Below are 17,242 nucleotides of genomic sequence, written 5' to 3' on the forward strand. Positions count from 1 at the left end.
TGTCAACACCAAACGCTGGTGAGGATGTGGAGCAACAGGAACTCTCATTCATTGCTGGTGGGAATGCAGAATGGTACAGCCACTTTGGAAGACAGTTTGAAAGTTTCTTACAAAACTAAACATATTCTTACCATACAACCCAGCAATTGTGCTCCTTGGTATTTACCCAAAGGAGTTGAAAACTTATGCCCACACAAAAACCGGCACACAAATGTTTATAGCAGCTTTATTCATAATTGCCAAAACTTGGAAGCAACCAAGATGTCCTTCAGTAGGTAAATGGATAAATAAACTTTATAATGGTACATCCAGACAATGGAATATTACATAGTGCTAAAAAGAAATGAGCTTTCAAGCCATGAAAAGACAAGACGGAACCTTAAATGCATATTACCAAGTGGAAGAAGCCAATCTGAAAAGGCTACATACTATATGATTCCAACTATATGACATTATGGAAAAGGCAGTACTACGGAGACAGTAAAGGGATCAATGGTAGCCATGGCTGGGGGGAGGGATGAATAGGTGGAGCATAGAGTATTTTTACGCAGTGAAACTATATGATACTATAATGATAGATACACGTCATTATACATTTGTCCAAACCCATAGAATGTACAACACCAAAGTGAACTCTAAGGTAAACTATGGACTTTGGGTGATTATGATGTATCATTGTAGGGTCATCCTTGGTAAAAAAATGTACCATTCTGGTGAGTGATGTTGATAATGGGGGAGGCTGTGCCTGTGTGTGGGCAGGGGACATATGGAAAAGCTCTGTACCTTCCTCTCAATTTTATTGTAAGCCCAAAACTGCTCTAAAAAAAGAGTCTTTTTATTTTTTTAAAAAGGCATGTTTAGAAACCTTCCAGGAAATCATCTGGAAGGGTACACAGGAAATGAACGAGGGGATGGAAGAAATAACTGGGAAGGAAGACTTTTCTCCATATACTGACGTGAATTTTGAGCCATGTGAATGTAATGTCTATTCTAAAAAGAAATAAAATTACTTTTAAATATATTAAGATCCCAATTTGGAAGCCTAATTGCTAAGGAGTTTAGCAACACTGAACATGTGACTAAAGTGGCATTTATGAAAGGAGAGTCTGGCATCAGAGGACAGGATCGGGAAAGGTAGGAGGGACTGGAGGCTCTTCTAGACACTTTGAAAGCAGAGGCTTAAACTTTTATTTGTAGCCCTGGCTAGCGGCTTACACCTGGTAGGCTCAGATAACGTATCCGTTGTGACTGTGGCTGTTATTGTGGTTAATGATGATGACAATGTTGATGATGGTGACGGCAGTGAGGGCGATGATACCATTTGGTACGGTAGGGATGCAGGAAGCTTCCGGGGTCATCCGCACAGAGATGACAGTTGACGCCCATCCTGCCTACTCCTCTAAATCCTGCCTTCTCCTCTAAATCCTGCCTTCCATTCTGACAACATTGCTCAAGTTAAGAGTGCTTATCTTGCTGATGATTTTCATTTCTTTCCCATCTATAAGATCCTTTACACAGTGATGTCACCCATCTCCTCCAAATATCCATCTCCTTCCCAGAATCCCGCAGTGAGTCCCAAAGGCTGCTCACATCAAAACTTCTCACTGGTTGTTTTCCCTGCCTAAACGTCTTTTCTCCCTTAATACAGCAAGCCAGCCCTGGCCCTCCACTCCTGCAGGGAACCTACCTGTGCTTTAAATACAGTTGTTTCAGGAATGCTTTCTGCCACGCTTTTCATCTCAAAATTCTGCTCAAGCAGCACCTTCACTCAAAAAACATTTAATATTACATACCTTTTTAAATCCTGCCAAAAACAATGAAGACAGAGTCTTTGCCATTGAAAAATTCACAAATGGTGGAGGAGTATGAGAACAATCCTTAGTGAACACCCCACTATGGTACAGAGTGCTTTAAAAGAGGTCTCGGCCTCCTATGGAAGCAGAGAGGACAGAGCAGTCAAAGAATAATACCAACTCCTTAGGTATATTCAGAATTTTCCAGTTCAGAAAATGCTTCTTATTTAACCCTCACAACAAGTCTGTGGGGTGGATACTGTTGTTCTAGTTCTTAACCAAAAAAGTTGAGATCAACAAAATAAGAGCATAAGTTTTGGAGGGACGGGCTGGGTTTTAAATTCTGGCTCTGCCACTCTGGGTAAATTCTTGAGCAAGTTGTGAACTTAAGATTCAGTTTCCTCACACGAAACATTAGGTTAGTAACAGTACCTACCCGGGATTGCTGTGGGGATGAAATGAAACAAGTACATAAAAGCTTTCTCGTGGAGTCTGGTAAATAACGAGTACTCAAGATTCTTTTGCTCTTTCCCTTCTTATTCCACAGCCTTCTCCACGATGCTGTCTCCAACTCACTCCTCTTGGTTTCAGCCACTTAAGTCCTGGTCCCCTCTTTCTAACTAGCTTTTTGATTATTTTCTGAGAAATTGTGAGTTTCTGCTTCTCTATTTCTGGAAAGCACATAGTCCATACGTTTTGTTTTATGTTTCAATTTTTTTATAGTGGTAAAATATACGCACCATAAAAATTTACTATTTAACTAGTTTTAAGTGTACAATTCAATGGTATTAAGCACATTCACAACATTGTGCAACTATTTTCAAAACTTTTTCATCAAGTCAAACAGCAACTCTATACCCATTAAACAATAACTCCCTATTCCCCCTCCTCCCAGCCCCTGCTAACTTCTATTTTACTTTGTTTCTATGAATTTGCCTATTGTAGGTACCTCTTATGAGTGGAATCATACCCGTCCTTTTGTGTCTGGCTTCTTTCACTTAGCATAATGTTTTCAAAGTTTATCCATGCTGCAAGCATGTATCAGATTCCCATTCCTTTTTATGGCCAAATAATATTCCATTGTGTGGATAAACCACATTTTGTTTATCCATTCATCTGTCAATGGACATTTGAGTTATTTCCACCTTTCAGCTATTATGAATGCTGCTGCTATGAACATTGGTGTACAAGTATCTGTTTGAGTCCCTGTTTTCAATTCTTTTAGGTATATACCCAGAAGAATAGCTGGGTCACATGGTAATTCTATGTTTAACATTTTGAGGAACTGCCGTACTGTTTTCCACAGCAGTTGCACCATTTCTACCAGCAATGCGCAAGAGCTCTAATTTCTCCACATTCTAACACTTGCTATTTTCCATTTTTTTGTTTTTATAATAGCCATCCTAAGGGGCATGAAGTGGTGTCTCATTGTGGTTTTGATTTGCATTTCCCTATTGACTAATGATATTGATCATCTTTTTGTGTTTATTGGCCATTAGTATACATTCTTTGGTGAAATGCCTATTCAAGTATTTTGCCCATTTTTCAATTGGGTTTTTTTTGTTATTGAGTTGTAGTTCTTTCTATACTCTGGATATTAACTCCTTATCAGATACATGATTTGAAAAAATTTTCTCCCATTCTGTAGGTTATATTTTCACTCTCATCTATAGTATCATTTGATGCACAAAATTTCTTAATTTTGATGAAGTCCAATTTATCTATTTTTTCTTTTGTTGCCTGTGCTTTTGTGTCATACTCAAGAAACCATTGTCAAATCCAAAGTCATGAAGATTTTCCCCTGTATTTTCTTCTAGGAGTTTCACAGTTTTAGCTCTTAAATTTAGGTCTTTGATCCATTTTAAGTTAATTTTTGTTCATGGTATAAAGTAAATTCCAAATTCATTCTTTTGTATGTAGATATCCAGTTTTCCCAGCACCATTTGTTGAAAAGATGGTCCTTCCCCATTGAATGGTCTTGGCACCCTATTGAAAATTAATTGACTGTATATGTGAGGACATATTTCTAGGCTCTCTATCCTATTCCATTGGTCTATATGACTACTTGTGTGCCAATACCACACTGTTTTGATTATTGTAGCTGTGTAGTACGTTTTGAAATTGGTGTCTTCCAACTTTGTTCTTCTTTTTCAAGATTGTTTTGATAGTCTACCATTTTTATGTAGGTATACTTGCATGTGTGGTGGATGTATTGAAGAGAAAAAGGGGAAAACTCAAAACAAATGCTAACTCACAGTTCTTTACCTCTGGCAAGGTTCCAGTCAATGTCTTTTTAGTCAGACTGGTCCACTCTGTACTCCTAGAGATATAATGCAGCCTGTGGTCACATTACAGGTAAATGTTCCAGGGGTATGGTGTTGTAATTAAGGGATGTATGGAAATCTCATCAGCGTACTATATTGGACAGACCACTTCATAAGGAGAACAGAATCAGGGTTCTAGCTCAAACTCTGCACTTAAAAGCAGTGATCCTTAAGAAGCATCTTACCTCTCTAGGGCTCAGTTTACTTAATTATTTTCATCGATGTATAAAATGGAGATTTTACATCTGCCCTGCATACCTCACAGGGATATACTAAGGCTGAGGTGACATAAAGCGTGTGGCATTCCTTGGTATGCAGTGAAGCACTCTAACATGGACATTATTATCATTCGCATGAGTACTGGTCATCTATCTCACCAGAGCTATGAAGCTCATTATTTGGTCAGGGCCTTGATAACCATTAAGTAGGATTCTGGTCATAAAAGTTCACACATACTCCATGGTTCATCAATAAAGGTTTGTCTAGTTTTAGTTGACAGCTTTTTAACTCATCACATTTCAAGTCAACAACCAAGAGAAGTAGTGCTGTCATAGACTGCTTTAGTCTATTTCATACACGCAAGCGCGAAGACCCCATGAAAAACGTGGAAGCCTGTGGGAGACGAAACACACAGGCATCTGGGAAAATCTCTCATTCTATCTCCTGAACCTGAAAGGAAATATACTACTGCTTATTCATTTATGAGACTGCCTTTGGCTGGTGAAATAGCAAGGGCTAGTCACAACAGGAGGCCTTTTTAAAAAGACAAAACAAGCAAAAACAACAAAAGCCCTCCCCATTAGCTGTTGGTTTCACTTAGAAGCAATTGCCAGGACCCTGGCAGCAAGTCGCTTTGGGGCCCTCTTGACAAGATTCACATGCGATCCACAGAAGGTAGAGAGAAATCTCCTCATCTCTGCATGTTAATTAAGGAGGACAGATGGCCCTGTGATTATTCAACCATATGTAGGTCAAGACTAAATGAATTAATAAGCAACTTAATTCTCAACCGCCTCCAAGAGCTTATGGGGCATCTATGAACAAACAATTGCCGTAGTATCCTGGGAAACAGGAGACGGGAGCAGGGAGAGAGATTAAATTTCCCTCATTGCACACTAAGTTCCACAGCCTGGGAAGGGACATCTCAGGCCTGCCACCACACATCTATCCTGTATTAGAGATGTTCAAATGAGTCAAAAGTTATAAATCTTAGTTTCCCATGTATAAATTGTATAACTGCAGCTCATAGGGTCTCTTTTCTTTGAAGTGAGGCTTTCCATAATTGATCACTTTAGGACTGAAAAGCAAAGGTAGTAGAGCTTAGAGCCATAAGAAGAAATGTCACAAGACAGGCAACACATACTGGGGACCAAAGGAGGGGTCAGAGAACTAGTTCTGAAAGGGCTCAGAGGAGCAAGGGGCTGCCAGAGCGGAAGCAGAGCTTGATCTGGACCCGAAAAGGCAAATGGGCACCAATTGGAGGAAAAAAGGACCAAAAAAAATTGTGTGCAAAAGGCAGGAAGCTATGCAAGGCACGCAAGGGATGATAATGAAACCAGTGTGACAAGATGGTGCAGGGGAATTCGGAGAGATGGGTTGGTACAGGTGATTAGTAGCAGACGGAGCCCTGGACAGCAGCAATGCTGGGTGCTTACAGGAAAGACTAGTCTTTCCTCTTCCCAACGTTCCTGCCCGAGTCCACAGAATAGAAACTAAAAACTCTCCAGGAGTTTATCCAGGGAACAGTCATTTCTTCCCTCCTCTGCTCTCCACTCCTCCCCATGTGTGAGCGACTGGTGAGACTGGCGAAGGAACTGAGTTGCCCTGTTCAGCTCCTCTCTCCTTCCTCTTACCAGGCTGCACTCCCTGTAGAACTGACCAGTTTGGGGGCCGGCCCAGTGGCGCAAGCGGTTAAGGGCGCATGCTCTGTTGCGGCGGCCCAGGGTTCGCCGGTTCGGATCCCGGTTGCGCACCTACACACTGCTTGGCAAGCCATGCTGTGGAGGCGTTCCATATAAAGAGGCGTCCCATATAAAGTGGAGGAAGATGGGCATGGATGTTAGCCCACGCCAGTCTTCCTCAGCAAAAAAAAAAAAAAAAAAAAAAGAGGAGGATTGGCAGATGTTAGCACAGGGCTGATCTTCCTCAAAAAAAAAAAAAAGAACTGACTGGTTTTCCCTCTTCATCTCCTAAATGGTGAGCCCTTGCTTCTGAGGAAAGGCCTGCATTTGTCCAGCTCTCTCTGGATGGGCAAGTTTAATTTTCTGAGCAAAGGGGTGAGTATTAAACCCAGTTGTCAAATCCAGCATTACTGATAGTAATAGATATTTTTCTCCCCTTGGTTTGGAGCACTTAAGGTGAAGAAAAGGAGCATAATTTATTACCTCCTCATTACCTTAAAATCTCGGCATCCAAAAGTTGGGAAAAGATATACATGGAGCTGCTGTACTCTTTGTTTTTACAGCAAAACCAAAAGGGAATGTTAAAATGAGTCAATAGTAAGAAATCTTAATTTCTCAGCCTTGTATAGCTCAGGAACATTTAAAAAATATATTTCTTTTAAAAAATATACATATAGCACAAAATTCAAAAGGAATAGAGTAAACAGTCTCCCTCCCATCTAACCCTCCAGTTACCCAGTTCTCCTCCCCATAGGCAACCATTACTATCACTTTCTTATTTATCCTTCTAGGGCTATTCTATTGGCATACAAGCAGATGTGTATTTTTTCAACCAAAAGGTGGAATTCTAGACACAATGCTGTGTGCCTTGCTTTTTTCATTTAACATATCTTGGAGATCATTCCTTATTATTCCTTATCAACTCTTGAGTTATCAATCCTTCATGAAATCCCATTATACAGCCACACTATAACAATTAATCAGTCTCTTATTGATGGGTATTGAAGTTGTTTCTAATCTTATGTTATTAAAAATAAAGTTTTCATTACTCTAATAGTATATGCACACATGTGCAAAGATTATATTTGTAGGTAAATTCCTGGAAGTGGAACTGCTAGGTCAAATGGTAAATGCACTTAAAATTTTGAAAGGTATTGTTCAATTTTCAATCATAGAGATTTTGTACCAATTTATACTCCCAAGAACATTGGCTAACGTTTTTCAAAATACGGTTCTCTTGTGACTTTCTCTGCTCCCTTCCTAAATGCAAGAACTCTCGTTGTAAATCTGAATTTTAAGGTAGCTAATGAAGTAATAGAAAGGTCAGGTGACACCATGTACTGTTTTAACTGAATTTGCCCTGTTTACCAGGCGGGAACTTTGCAATTCCACAGCCCTCCTCAGCCTCTGTTCCACTCATTGCCACTAGCATTCTTCTGCTGTCCCAATAGGTACACACTGTAATCAGAGCTATAGGTAAAGAAATTGCCACACTTAGGATCTTGAGTTCTCTCTGAGATTTAAAAGAATTATAAAGGGAACAAACACAGGTGGCAGTTGACCTAGTTAACTCTCTGGTATCACTTTGGAGCTACTTAAAATAGAAGTCACGTGGAACACAAGGGAGGAGATTCATAAAGTACATGCTATTTATGACATATAAAATAATTATACCAACTTAAAAGCAATCTTTTGAGTAACTTTAAAATGTAAAAGCTATTTTAATTGCTTGGTATACTAGAACTCAATGTAAGTTAAAGCAAATTTATGCTTCCTGCTCATCTTTCCTTTACATACAGCCTTGCCATCCTTCCTAGTGTCCTCCCAAATAAGTCCTTTCCAGTACCATTTTGCCATGTAACAGAGCTTCTTCCTTTGGTTCATGCTACATGTTCTAAAATTATCCCTTCTCTCCCAAATAAAGATCTTCCCTCTCTGTACCTAATTTTCCATTTGCTCTGAGAAATAAGGGATTTGATGTATTAATTTTCATCTGAGCTGCTAATTATTTTCCCTCTTAGAAGTACTTAAGATTTTTAATAGCAAGAGCAGGTTAGTGCCAGAGAGGAATTCACGTGCATCTTCATTTCAGTATTGGAGTAGAATAAGGGCCAATGGGTTAACCTAACTTGCCCAGTGCTACAGAAGAACCAGAATTTGGATGCATAGCCACTTAACTCCAAAGTCGGCACTTTTCCCCCTCCCATCAGTCTTCAAACATTTTTGCTTCAAAACCCCCTAAAATAACTTTCATAAACTCATGTATCCCTCACAAAGTTTTCTCAAATTTTTCATTTTAATAGTTGCAAAAGTCATAACTTCCAGTATATTATAAATACTGACACTTATAGTTAAATACATTTTTAAAAATGTATGAGCAAGCTCTCCTTTAACATTTAGAAAACTTACACCTTTCCCTTCTCTCCTTGAACTTGAATTTCCATTCTCCAGATTTTTACTCTAATACATTTTAATGTTTGAAAGTCTTATTGATCACCAGATATGTACCTACAAGAAAAATATGTATATAATTAAAATTTTTATTTTCCTCTGACCATAAGTGGTTCTAATTGATAAAACTTTTTTCTTCTGGATTGAGTTATTATTATAAATATTAATACATAATTGATCAAGACAACATATACACTTTGGTAGTTATTAAACATAGGTAGTAAATTTTTTTATTATTAGTTAAGGTAATACTGGCTACTGTAACAGATGAACTCCAAATTCTTGATGGCTTAAAAAATAAAAGACTATTTCTTGATAACATAGAGTCCCAAAAGGGACTAGGTGATGATTCAGGGACAGGTTCCTCCCACCTTGGGGCTCTGCTGTCTTCAACATGTGGCTTCCACATAGCTGAGAAAGGAGAGAATGAGCATGGAAATGGCACATGGGGAGGTCTAGAAGTGGTGCCCCTTACTTCCTCTGCCTTCCAATACCCAAAACCAGTTACATTGGCAAACCTAAACCAGTAGGAGGATGGGCATGCAGTCTAGCAGTGTGCATGAGGGGAAGGAGAAATGGATTGGATAAAGAGCTCGACAATCTCTGTCACAAGTTTTATTGGAAATATGTCTTGAAAAGAATCATGATCTAACTTTTTAAAGAAACCTAATGAAAGAGAACGTTTTAGTCTGCTAAAAACAAATCTGTCTGGCAGCTACTTTTAAAATAATATATCTTGTAAATAGGAAGTAGAAAATTTTAAAAACATTTTACCAGATGGAATGAGGACTGACAGTAATCATAATATATATTTGGTATGATTTGATAAAAGCATAGTTCAAACTCTTTCATTGAATAATGCAATGAATACCAATCAAAAATACACAAAGCCTTACCCTTAACAGAGATATTTATAAAGAAGAGAAATTCAGCAAGGCTTAAGAGTTTATGAGGGCTCAATGAATCATTAAAGGTTTCACTTTTGTGTGGCCCATAATGGCTTTCATAACTAGAGTAATATTTGGGATGGGTAAGAGCAATGCCTTTCTTTCATTAAGTGGGAAAAAGGCTATTAGCAACTCAAGCAGATTATCAGATAAATCAATTTTAGGAAAGAGTACTTATGGAAGTTGAGAATCTGGAAATTGATTCCTTTAAAATGATCTATGCCTATGTAAACTCCTCTGAAAGTATTTATGTACTCCTGGGCATACCCCTAAGTTGAGAACCACTACATTATACCATGCCGCCTTGACAACCCAAAGGAGTTTCTTAAAATGTGTTTTTCATAAACTCGCGAGATATTTTGATGCCTCCCTTGGTCCTTAGACTATATACTCTGGTTCATGCAAAAGGAAGTGAGTGGCAGCGAGTGGCAATGGATCACTGCAGTGTCACTGAGCCTGGGAGAGGCCATGGGTCATGGAAAGGCAGATTCTCATATCCTGCTCAGGACTGGATATTTATGAGGAGGAAAAAGTAATAGATCATGGTGATGCTGCGAAACATAACAAGCAAAACTGTTAACCAAATAAACAAGAGGAAAGAACTAAAAGTGAGATACTACGGTAGTTCAGATTCATGACCTGGTGACTGCTTCAGGAATCTATACCCTTGTCATTCGGAGTCTGCAGAAATAGCATCTAAGCACTCTAGGACTTCTCACATGGAGCTAAGTGAGCCACCACAAGGGCAGAAAAGTGTTCGCAACTTTATTATCTTAGGACAACAAAACAATTACAAGGAATCTGACTTTTCTTTACTAATTAAAATGTTTTAAGTAGATTAATTTCACATGAAGATTTAAAATGATATTCATAGCCTATTGGAGAAAATATCTTTACATATCTGAATATAACTTGTCCAGTGTTTAGTTCTAATAATAGCTAGTATGTACTGAGTGCTTACTGCATATCAGACATTGTGTTAAATGCTTTACATTTAATCTTTATAACACTATGAGGTAAGGGCAATTTTATAGATGAAGGACTGTAACTTAGTGAGGGGAGCCAGGATTCACTCCACATTTTTAAAAAAATAAGCTAAGTTTTCTCTAGAGCAGTGGTTATTAAACTTATTTGGGATCATAAATCCTGGTAGGAATCTGATAAAAGCTCTGTATTATCTCCCCAAAAGAATGTAGTATATAAAAGTCTATATACTAGAATTTGGGGATCTCACAGACTCACAGACTCTCCCTCTCAAAGCCCTTCTATTGACTCATTAAAAGTCAGTGTCATCTTAGATTATACTCAATGCATTCAACTAGCAACCTGAAAATTTTAACATTAAACATTACCATACTGTGATTACATTTATGTTGTAATGAAGGTCTAATGTATCTTAAAACACCCTGAGAAAGGTATTCAATTATGTAGACTTGCAATACTACCTGGAAAACACAAAATCAAAATAATAAACAGCACATTCTGCTTTCTTTTACTGAAGCAAATATGTACATTGGTAGGAACTATTCTTTTAACCAAATTATGTTTCAATTGGCTGAGTTAAAAACAGGCTCATTGTAAAGAATTCAGAAAACTGGTGAAAAAGTACAAAGCCAGAGGGACTTCCTGTTAATTAACCATGTAGCATAAAAGACTATAATACCATTTCTGAATAGTATATTATCTTCAGTTGACAATAACCCTAACGTAATGCAAAATTTCTAAGTGTATTCTTAATAAAATGTTCTTTACCTTACCTAATTCTGGGAAAACATTTAAACACATGAATGATTTTATTCCCGAATCATTTTCCCCCCAAAAAGGATTTACAATATAGCACTTAATGTATATATTTAAATATTCGATTAGACCATTCCCTACTGCAGAGGATGCCCAAGATACAGAAACTTTTCAGTCTTAACCACAAGAATCTAAACTTGATTTTATAATAGTTAAGAATCATTGCAGTTGAGTTTTAGAGTCAGTGTCCATACGTTTCAATATTGCAAGCTGTTAAAGAACAGTTTGGTTAAGATGAAGAACTTGGGGTCTGGAGCCAGAATACTTGAGTTCCAATCCTTTCTCTGTCATTCAACCAGCTGTGTGATAACAGTTGGTTCTAGTTACAAGAGTAACATCTAGTTTTAAGTTTCTCATGTTTCAGGCAGGATCTATTCACTAACTTGCTGTGTGATTTAACTACACAGCTTAGGTTAGCCAGACATTTAACCAGATGTATCCTACAATTGTCTTGTCTTGTTTACATCTCAAGGGTTAATCACAAATAACGCTAATAAAGTACTTCAAAGTTTTAAGTGAAAGGACAAAAAAAAAAAAAAAGCAATAGTATTCTTCTCTTTAACCATACACAAATCTTAATGCTGTTACTGTATTTATTTACTAATAACTAAGCAGTCTGGCATTGCCCTAATAAGGTAATCATGAGTTGTTGAGACATTTATGACTATTAGGAATGCAACAGTAATTGATATAATTATATATCACCACAAGATGGAGTGAGAGTTCTCCAAAACACACACACACACACACACACTCTCTCTCACACACACACACACACACACTCTCTCTCTCACACTCTCACACACACACACACTCTCTCACACACACACACACACACACTCTCTCACCCACGCACACACTCTCTCTCTCTCACACACACACACACATTCTCTCTCTCACACACACACACACATTCTCTCTCTCACACACACACACACACTGCTGTCAAAAGACTACAGATCTGACTTATTACATTCTGCCATCTAGTGGTGATATAATCAGGTATTACTCTGTTGGATCAGCCTCCTATGTAAGAAGAAAATAAAAATAAGCAGTTTCATAGGAGCTAAGAAATTAATTGAAAGACAAGATGAAGCACAGAAAGGAAAGCGGAATATCATTTAGTATAATGGCAAGGAGAAGCATGCGAGAATGTCAGAGTGGAGTCCCAAACTGACAAAACAAGTTTAAGAAATTAAATCTATTTTAAAACTAAAATGATATCTATTTTAAAACATAACTTTTTTCCTTGATTCCTTTTAGTACAAAGAATTCCAACAATGGTTTCAACTATTCCTTTAAAAGGACAAGCAGTTTTGGGCCGGCCCCCTGGCTTGGCGGTTAAGTGCTCGCGCTCTGCTGCTGGCGGCCCAGGTTCAGATCCCGGGCACGCACCGACGCGCCGCTTCTCTGGCCATGCTGAGGCCACGTCCCACATACAGCAACTGGAAGGATGTGCAGCTATGACATACAACTATCTACTGGGTCTTTGGGGGAAAAAATAAATAAATAAAATTATAAAAAAAAAAAAAGGACAAGCAGTTTAGATTTAAACATTTTTAACGTTGCCTGTTTTATTTAAAAAAAACTGTGCAAAATCATAAAGAAGTATCTAAGGTCTCTAAGGACTCACATGAATTTTGGGTAAGACTATTTAGATTTATAGTCAATAATGTTCTTATTTTCATTGAATAACAATGCTTTTATTTGCTTGAGTTTTACATTTGAAATTTCTTTAAGTCGTATAATTGTTTTAAATTTTACCCAGAAAATGTACATACCATGCCAAACATACATAAGCAAAGTTAGAAAGCAAAGGGTTAATATTCTTGATAAGTGAAAAAGCTCTATAAATCAATTAGAAAAAGATAATCACTCCAAAAAGAAAACATAAAGGATAGGATCAAGCCATCTACAAATGATATAGTTAATAAAAAATAAAAATTATCACTTATTAGTAACCTAATTTAAATGACGACGTTAATAGTGACCTTAAAATAATACTTTTTGCTTCTCAATCTATCAAAGAGAAAGATTTATAATAATCAGTGTTGGTAAGGATGTAGAAAAGCAGATGCTGTTGGTGAAAAGAGAAACTGTGTGACCATTCTAGAGTGCATTAAATGGGAATACGTTCTAGAATTTCAACTTCTAGGAATTTATGCTAGGCATAAATAAATACATAAATTTATACACAAAGATTTATCCACAGAAATATTATTAGTTAAATTGTTGTTTATAACAGCCCAAACCTGGCCACATGCTAAAGTTCAACAATAGGTGATTAGCTAAATACACTATGGTACATCCATATGCTGGAATACAAAACTTGTAAAAGTCACAGTGTAGAGATATCAATGACATCAGAAAATGCTCACCTCTACTATGTGAAAAAGCAGATTATCACATTGTATGTACAGCATGATACCAATTTTGTTCTTTTGTTTTTTAAAAGGTACTTTATTTTCTTCTTTGTGCTTTTCTAAATTTCCCAATGTACATGTACATGTATTACTTTTATAATCAAAATAATATGATAAAATTACTGATTTATTATACATCACAAAACTCTTGATTACTGTATTTTGATATAAAATATACAATTTTCCAATCAAATATACACTTCCATATTTAGGTGAGTAGAAATAATCTTAGGTTAAATACAGGTTTCAGATGTATGTGTTCAACACAAAAAGGATATTGAGAAAAATTTTTAGATCATTTCAAAAGACCACTTAAAGCTAATAAGCATAGTTTGGAAATTTCTCACTGAAAAGCCAGAACTACATACCCACTTAAGAAAACATTTAAGGGCCGGCCCCGTGGCTTAGCGGTTAAGTGCGCGCGCTCCACTGCCGGCGGCCCGGGTTCAGATCCCGGGCGCGCACCGACGCACCGCTTCTCTGGCCATGCTGAGGCCACGTCCCACATACAGCAACTAGAAGGATGTGCAACTATGACATACAACTATCTACTGGGGCTTTGGGAAAAAAAGGAGGAGGCTTGGCAATGGATGTTAGCTCAGAGCCGGTCTGCCTCAGCAAAAAGAGGAGGATTAGCATGGATGTTAGCTCAGGGCTGATCTTCCTCACAAAAAAAAAAAAAGAAAACATTTAAAAATTTATTATTCTAATCCATTAGTTGTTTTGCATTATCTTTAGATGATCTCTTTCTAAGTAAAATTTATTTTCTGGATATTCAAATGCGACTATTTCTTAAAATTAAAACATCAAAATGACCCCCAAATATTAAATATTATAAAACTGCAGATTATCATTTATGCATGGGAAATAACCTAATGAAAATCTCTTATTTACTGATGAATAGCCCATTTAGTCAAAGAAGATTATATGTATTTCAACGTTGTCATTCTAAAAGAACAAGACATCAAAAAGAAAATAATAAATTAATTTAGTGTATTAAATTAGCTGCTTCTGCCAATACAAGAAAATATATGTGCTAAATAAAAATGGATATAAGTTTATAACTGAAACTTCCTTCGCAAAATATAATGGTCCTCTACTAGCAGAATTTGAATATTACAGCTTTCCAACTATATTTAAACAAAAATAATTAAAAATCAATTCAAATAATTTAGAATAAGTGCTTTATTTTTTAAATTCCCACAAAAACTGAAACTATCATTTACATCAGTTGCAATAGCAATAAAAATTAGAAATCAATTTGCTATAACTCTCGAAAACACTTATGAGCATAAAACAAAACTAAAAGAAACAAAAAGAAAAAACTAAGTACTCTTTTTAAATTGAAGATAATCTGACTGACTGTGACATAGCTACCTGCAGATGTACAAACAGCAAATGCATTCAAAACAGTGCAAGATTTAACTCATTTAGGACAATATTCCAAACAATCCCAACCCAGTTTTCAATTACTTGTGCAGGTTTATATAGTCACAAAAAGTAAATCTCTCCTAATAAGTAACCAGCTGATACCAATTCAGAATACTCCCCACCAACACAATAACTATGGAAATCACGAGGTATGACTAGGGGAGAAAAAAGCAAAACTCAGCATAAAAAGTGCATATACTTCAATATAACTGCAATATATTTCTACTTCTGTGTGAAAAAAAAATCCTCTAAACTATACATCTAAAAGAAAAGCAAATGTATCATTTCATATTCTTTTTCTAAATTTAAAAAATATATACGTAATCTTTCTTTGTTTTTGATAAGTTCAAATATCAATTGATAGTAGGGTAATTGGATTCTTTAAGAAAGCTCTATAGAAGAGATGAATACAACATACTATATCTTCTTTAAGAAGTATGAGCTGAAATGTTAGGCATTCCTTGTGTTGTTTCTGTGTTTAAGGAATGCTGTTCTTGGAAACAATGGCTTGGAAAAGAAATACCGAGACCAAAATACATTACTACAGGATCTCTATAAAAGGTCACCAAAACTACCCTTGTTCCTGAAATCAGGGAAAACGTTTTTAGAATTTACCTTGCTAGAAAAAATGCTACCACTTTTCTTCCTTTTTCTTTTTTCTGATTATCACAATTAAGCATCAGAAGATTTTTCCCAAATAAAGACTGATGTAAATGTTGATTTCAAGGGCAAACAACTTTCGTAAGAGTCTATTTCTCAGGCATTTCACCATTTGTTGAGACCAAGGCAGCACTGTTCTGGTGTGAATTGTCACTGGCCTCCTATGAAGTGTCCCTTCTGGGAGATTCCTGGGACCTGAAGCTGACTGGCAGATGTAGGCCTAGCAGCACTTGGTGGCTTCCTAGAGGAATTAGATGGAAGTCTGTGACGACTACTCTCCTCACCAGAAGTAGATGAATGTCTTTTTCTTCCAAATTCCTCATTAATCGGGGGCTGCAAATTATGAAAGAAAACACAGTGATGATTTTACTACTTTTCCTCCCTTCAAAATCTAAGGCCAGACTTTTCCAACAAAGAGGGAAACTATGTTGGTGCTTCAGTAGATTTTATTAATATAACGAAAATTTCACAGCAATTTAAGGTATTAAACTTAAATTTCCTCCCCAGCTAAATCAGTCTACCTGTATTTGTTCATTCTTTCACTCAACACGTTTCTTAATTTTCTCTTATGTTTTTGGGCTTGAACTACATAGTAGGGCATAAGCTTAAGGCTGGGTTCCCTGCTTCCAAGAAAACGTTTCTGAGAGGCTATTTTTCTCTTTTATTCTACTTCTGTCAACTGCAAAGCATTTATAACTCTAGTCTCCTCCTCAGCCCTAAACTCCTATTGTAAGCTTGCTTGAATGGTAACGTTTAAAAGATAAACGAGAGCAGCAGGGGAAAAAAGAGATACCAAGCCAAATAACCCTCAGCGAGTTTGAAGGTTTATCTAGGATTTCTAGGATAAGGAGACTGGACAGCATTATTGATAGTACTAAATTTAAACATTTTCCCACATAAATACTCATAAAGCTCCCAAATCCCCTCAGATCGCACGCAAGGATGGAGCAGGTAGGGAAAAGGGATCCTGGATTCAAAAAAAGTCAGCTTTTTAGGCCTTTCCAGTTACAGAGACTTGAGAAGCTGGAACTATACAGCACAAGACTAATATTGTTATGTGAAGACAAGTTATGACCATAAGCTCTTTCTCTCACTTTCCATTGCATTTAAAAGCAGAGGCCTGAATTCTTAGCTTCCGTTCAGACAGGGCAACAGTCACTATTATAGAGCAGGGAAGTCTCTGTGACAGAGCTGGCTCGGCCACTCTAGAACACAGCTCTTAATTCAGAGACACAGGTACTTCTATTAACTCTGTCCCTGGGCCATCAAATCCATCCACACAACACTATAACACAGAGCACAATACCGAGCAGAGATGGACCTAGCCTTCCTCTCACCTCTCTCTCCTGCTTCTTTTTCATTCTTCCTCTTTCCTTATTTCTCTTTTCTCTTCTTCATCCTTTTCCTTTACCTTCTTATATTCACCTCATTCTTTTTTTAAATGCTTTCCTTTTCCTCTTGAAATCAAATTGTTTAAAGCCTACTTTTCTGTCTCGACATGTGCATATAACA

General features: G+C 37.0%; 1 protein-coding gene across 2 annotated transcripts in view; it reads right to left on the minus strand.

The window, feature by feature from the left end:
• Window positions 1-13,193: 13,193 nt before the first annotated feature.
• The window catches only part of LARP1B (La ribonucleoprotein 1B), a 128,325-nt gene continuing 124,276 nt past the window's right edge, over window positions 13,194-17,242 (minus strand). For both annotated transcript variants that reach the window (XM_087437628.1, XM_087437627.1), the window contains one exon: window positions 13,194-16,063. In XM_087437628.1, the coding sequence (XP_087293754.1) occupies window positions 15,881-16,063 (183 nt within the window). In that variant the 3' untranslated portion in view covers window positions 13,194-15,880. The remainder of the gene's footprint in view (window positions 16,064-17,242) is intronic.

This window comes from Ceratotherium simum, chromosome 12, assembly GCF_057802395.1.
Source record: "Ceratotherium simum simum isolate JZ-2026a chromosome 12, ASM5780239v1, whole genome shotgun sequence".
NCBI lineage: Eukaryota > Metazoa > Chordata > Mammalia > Perissodactyla > Rhinocerotidae > Ceratotherium > Ceratotherium simum.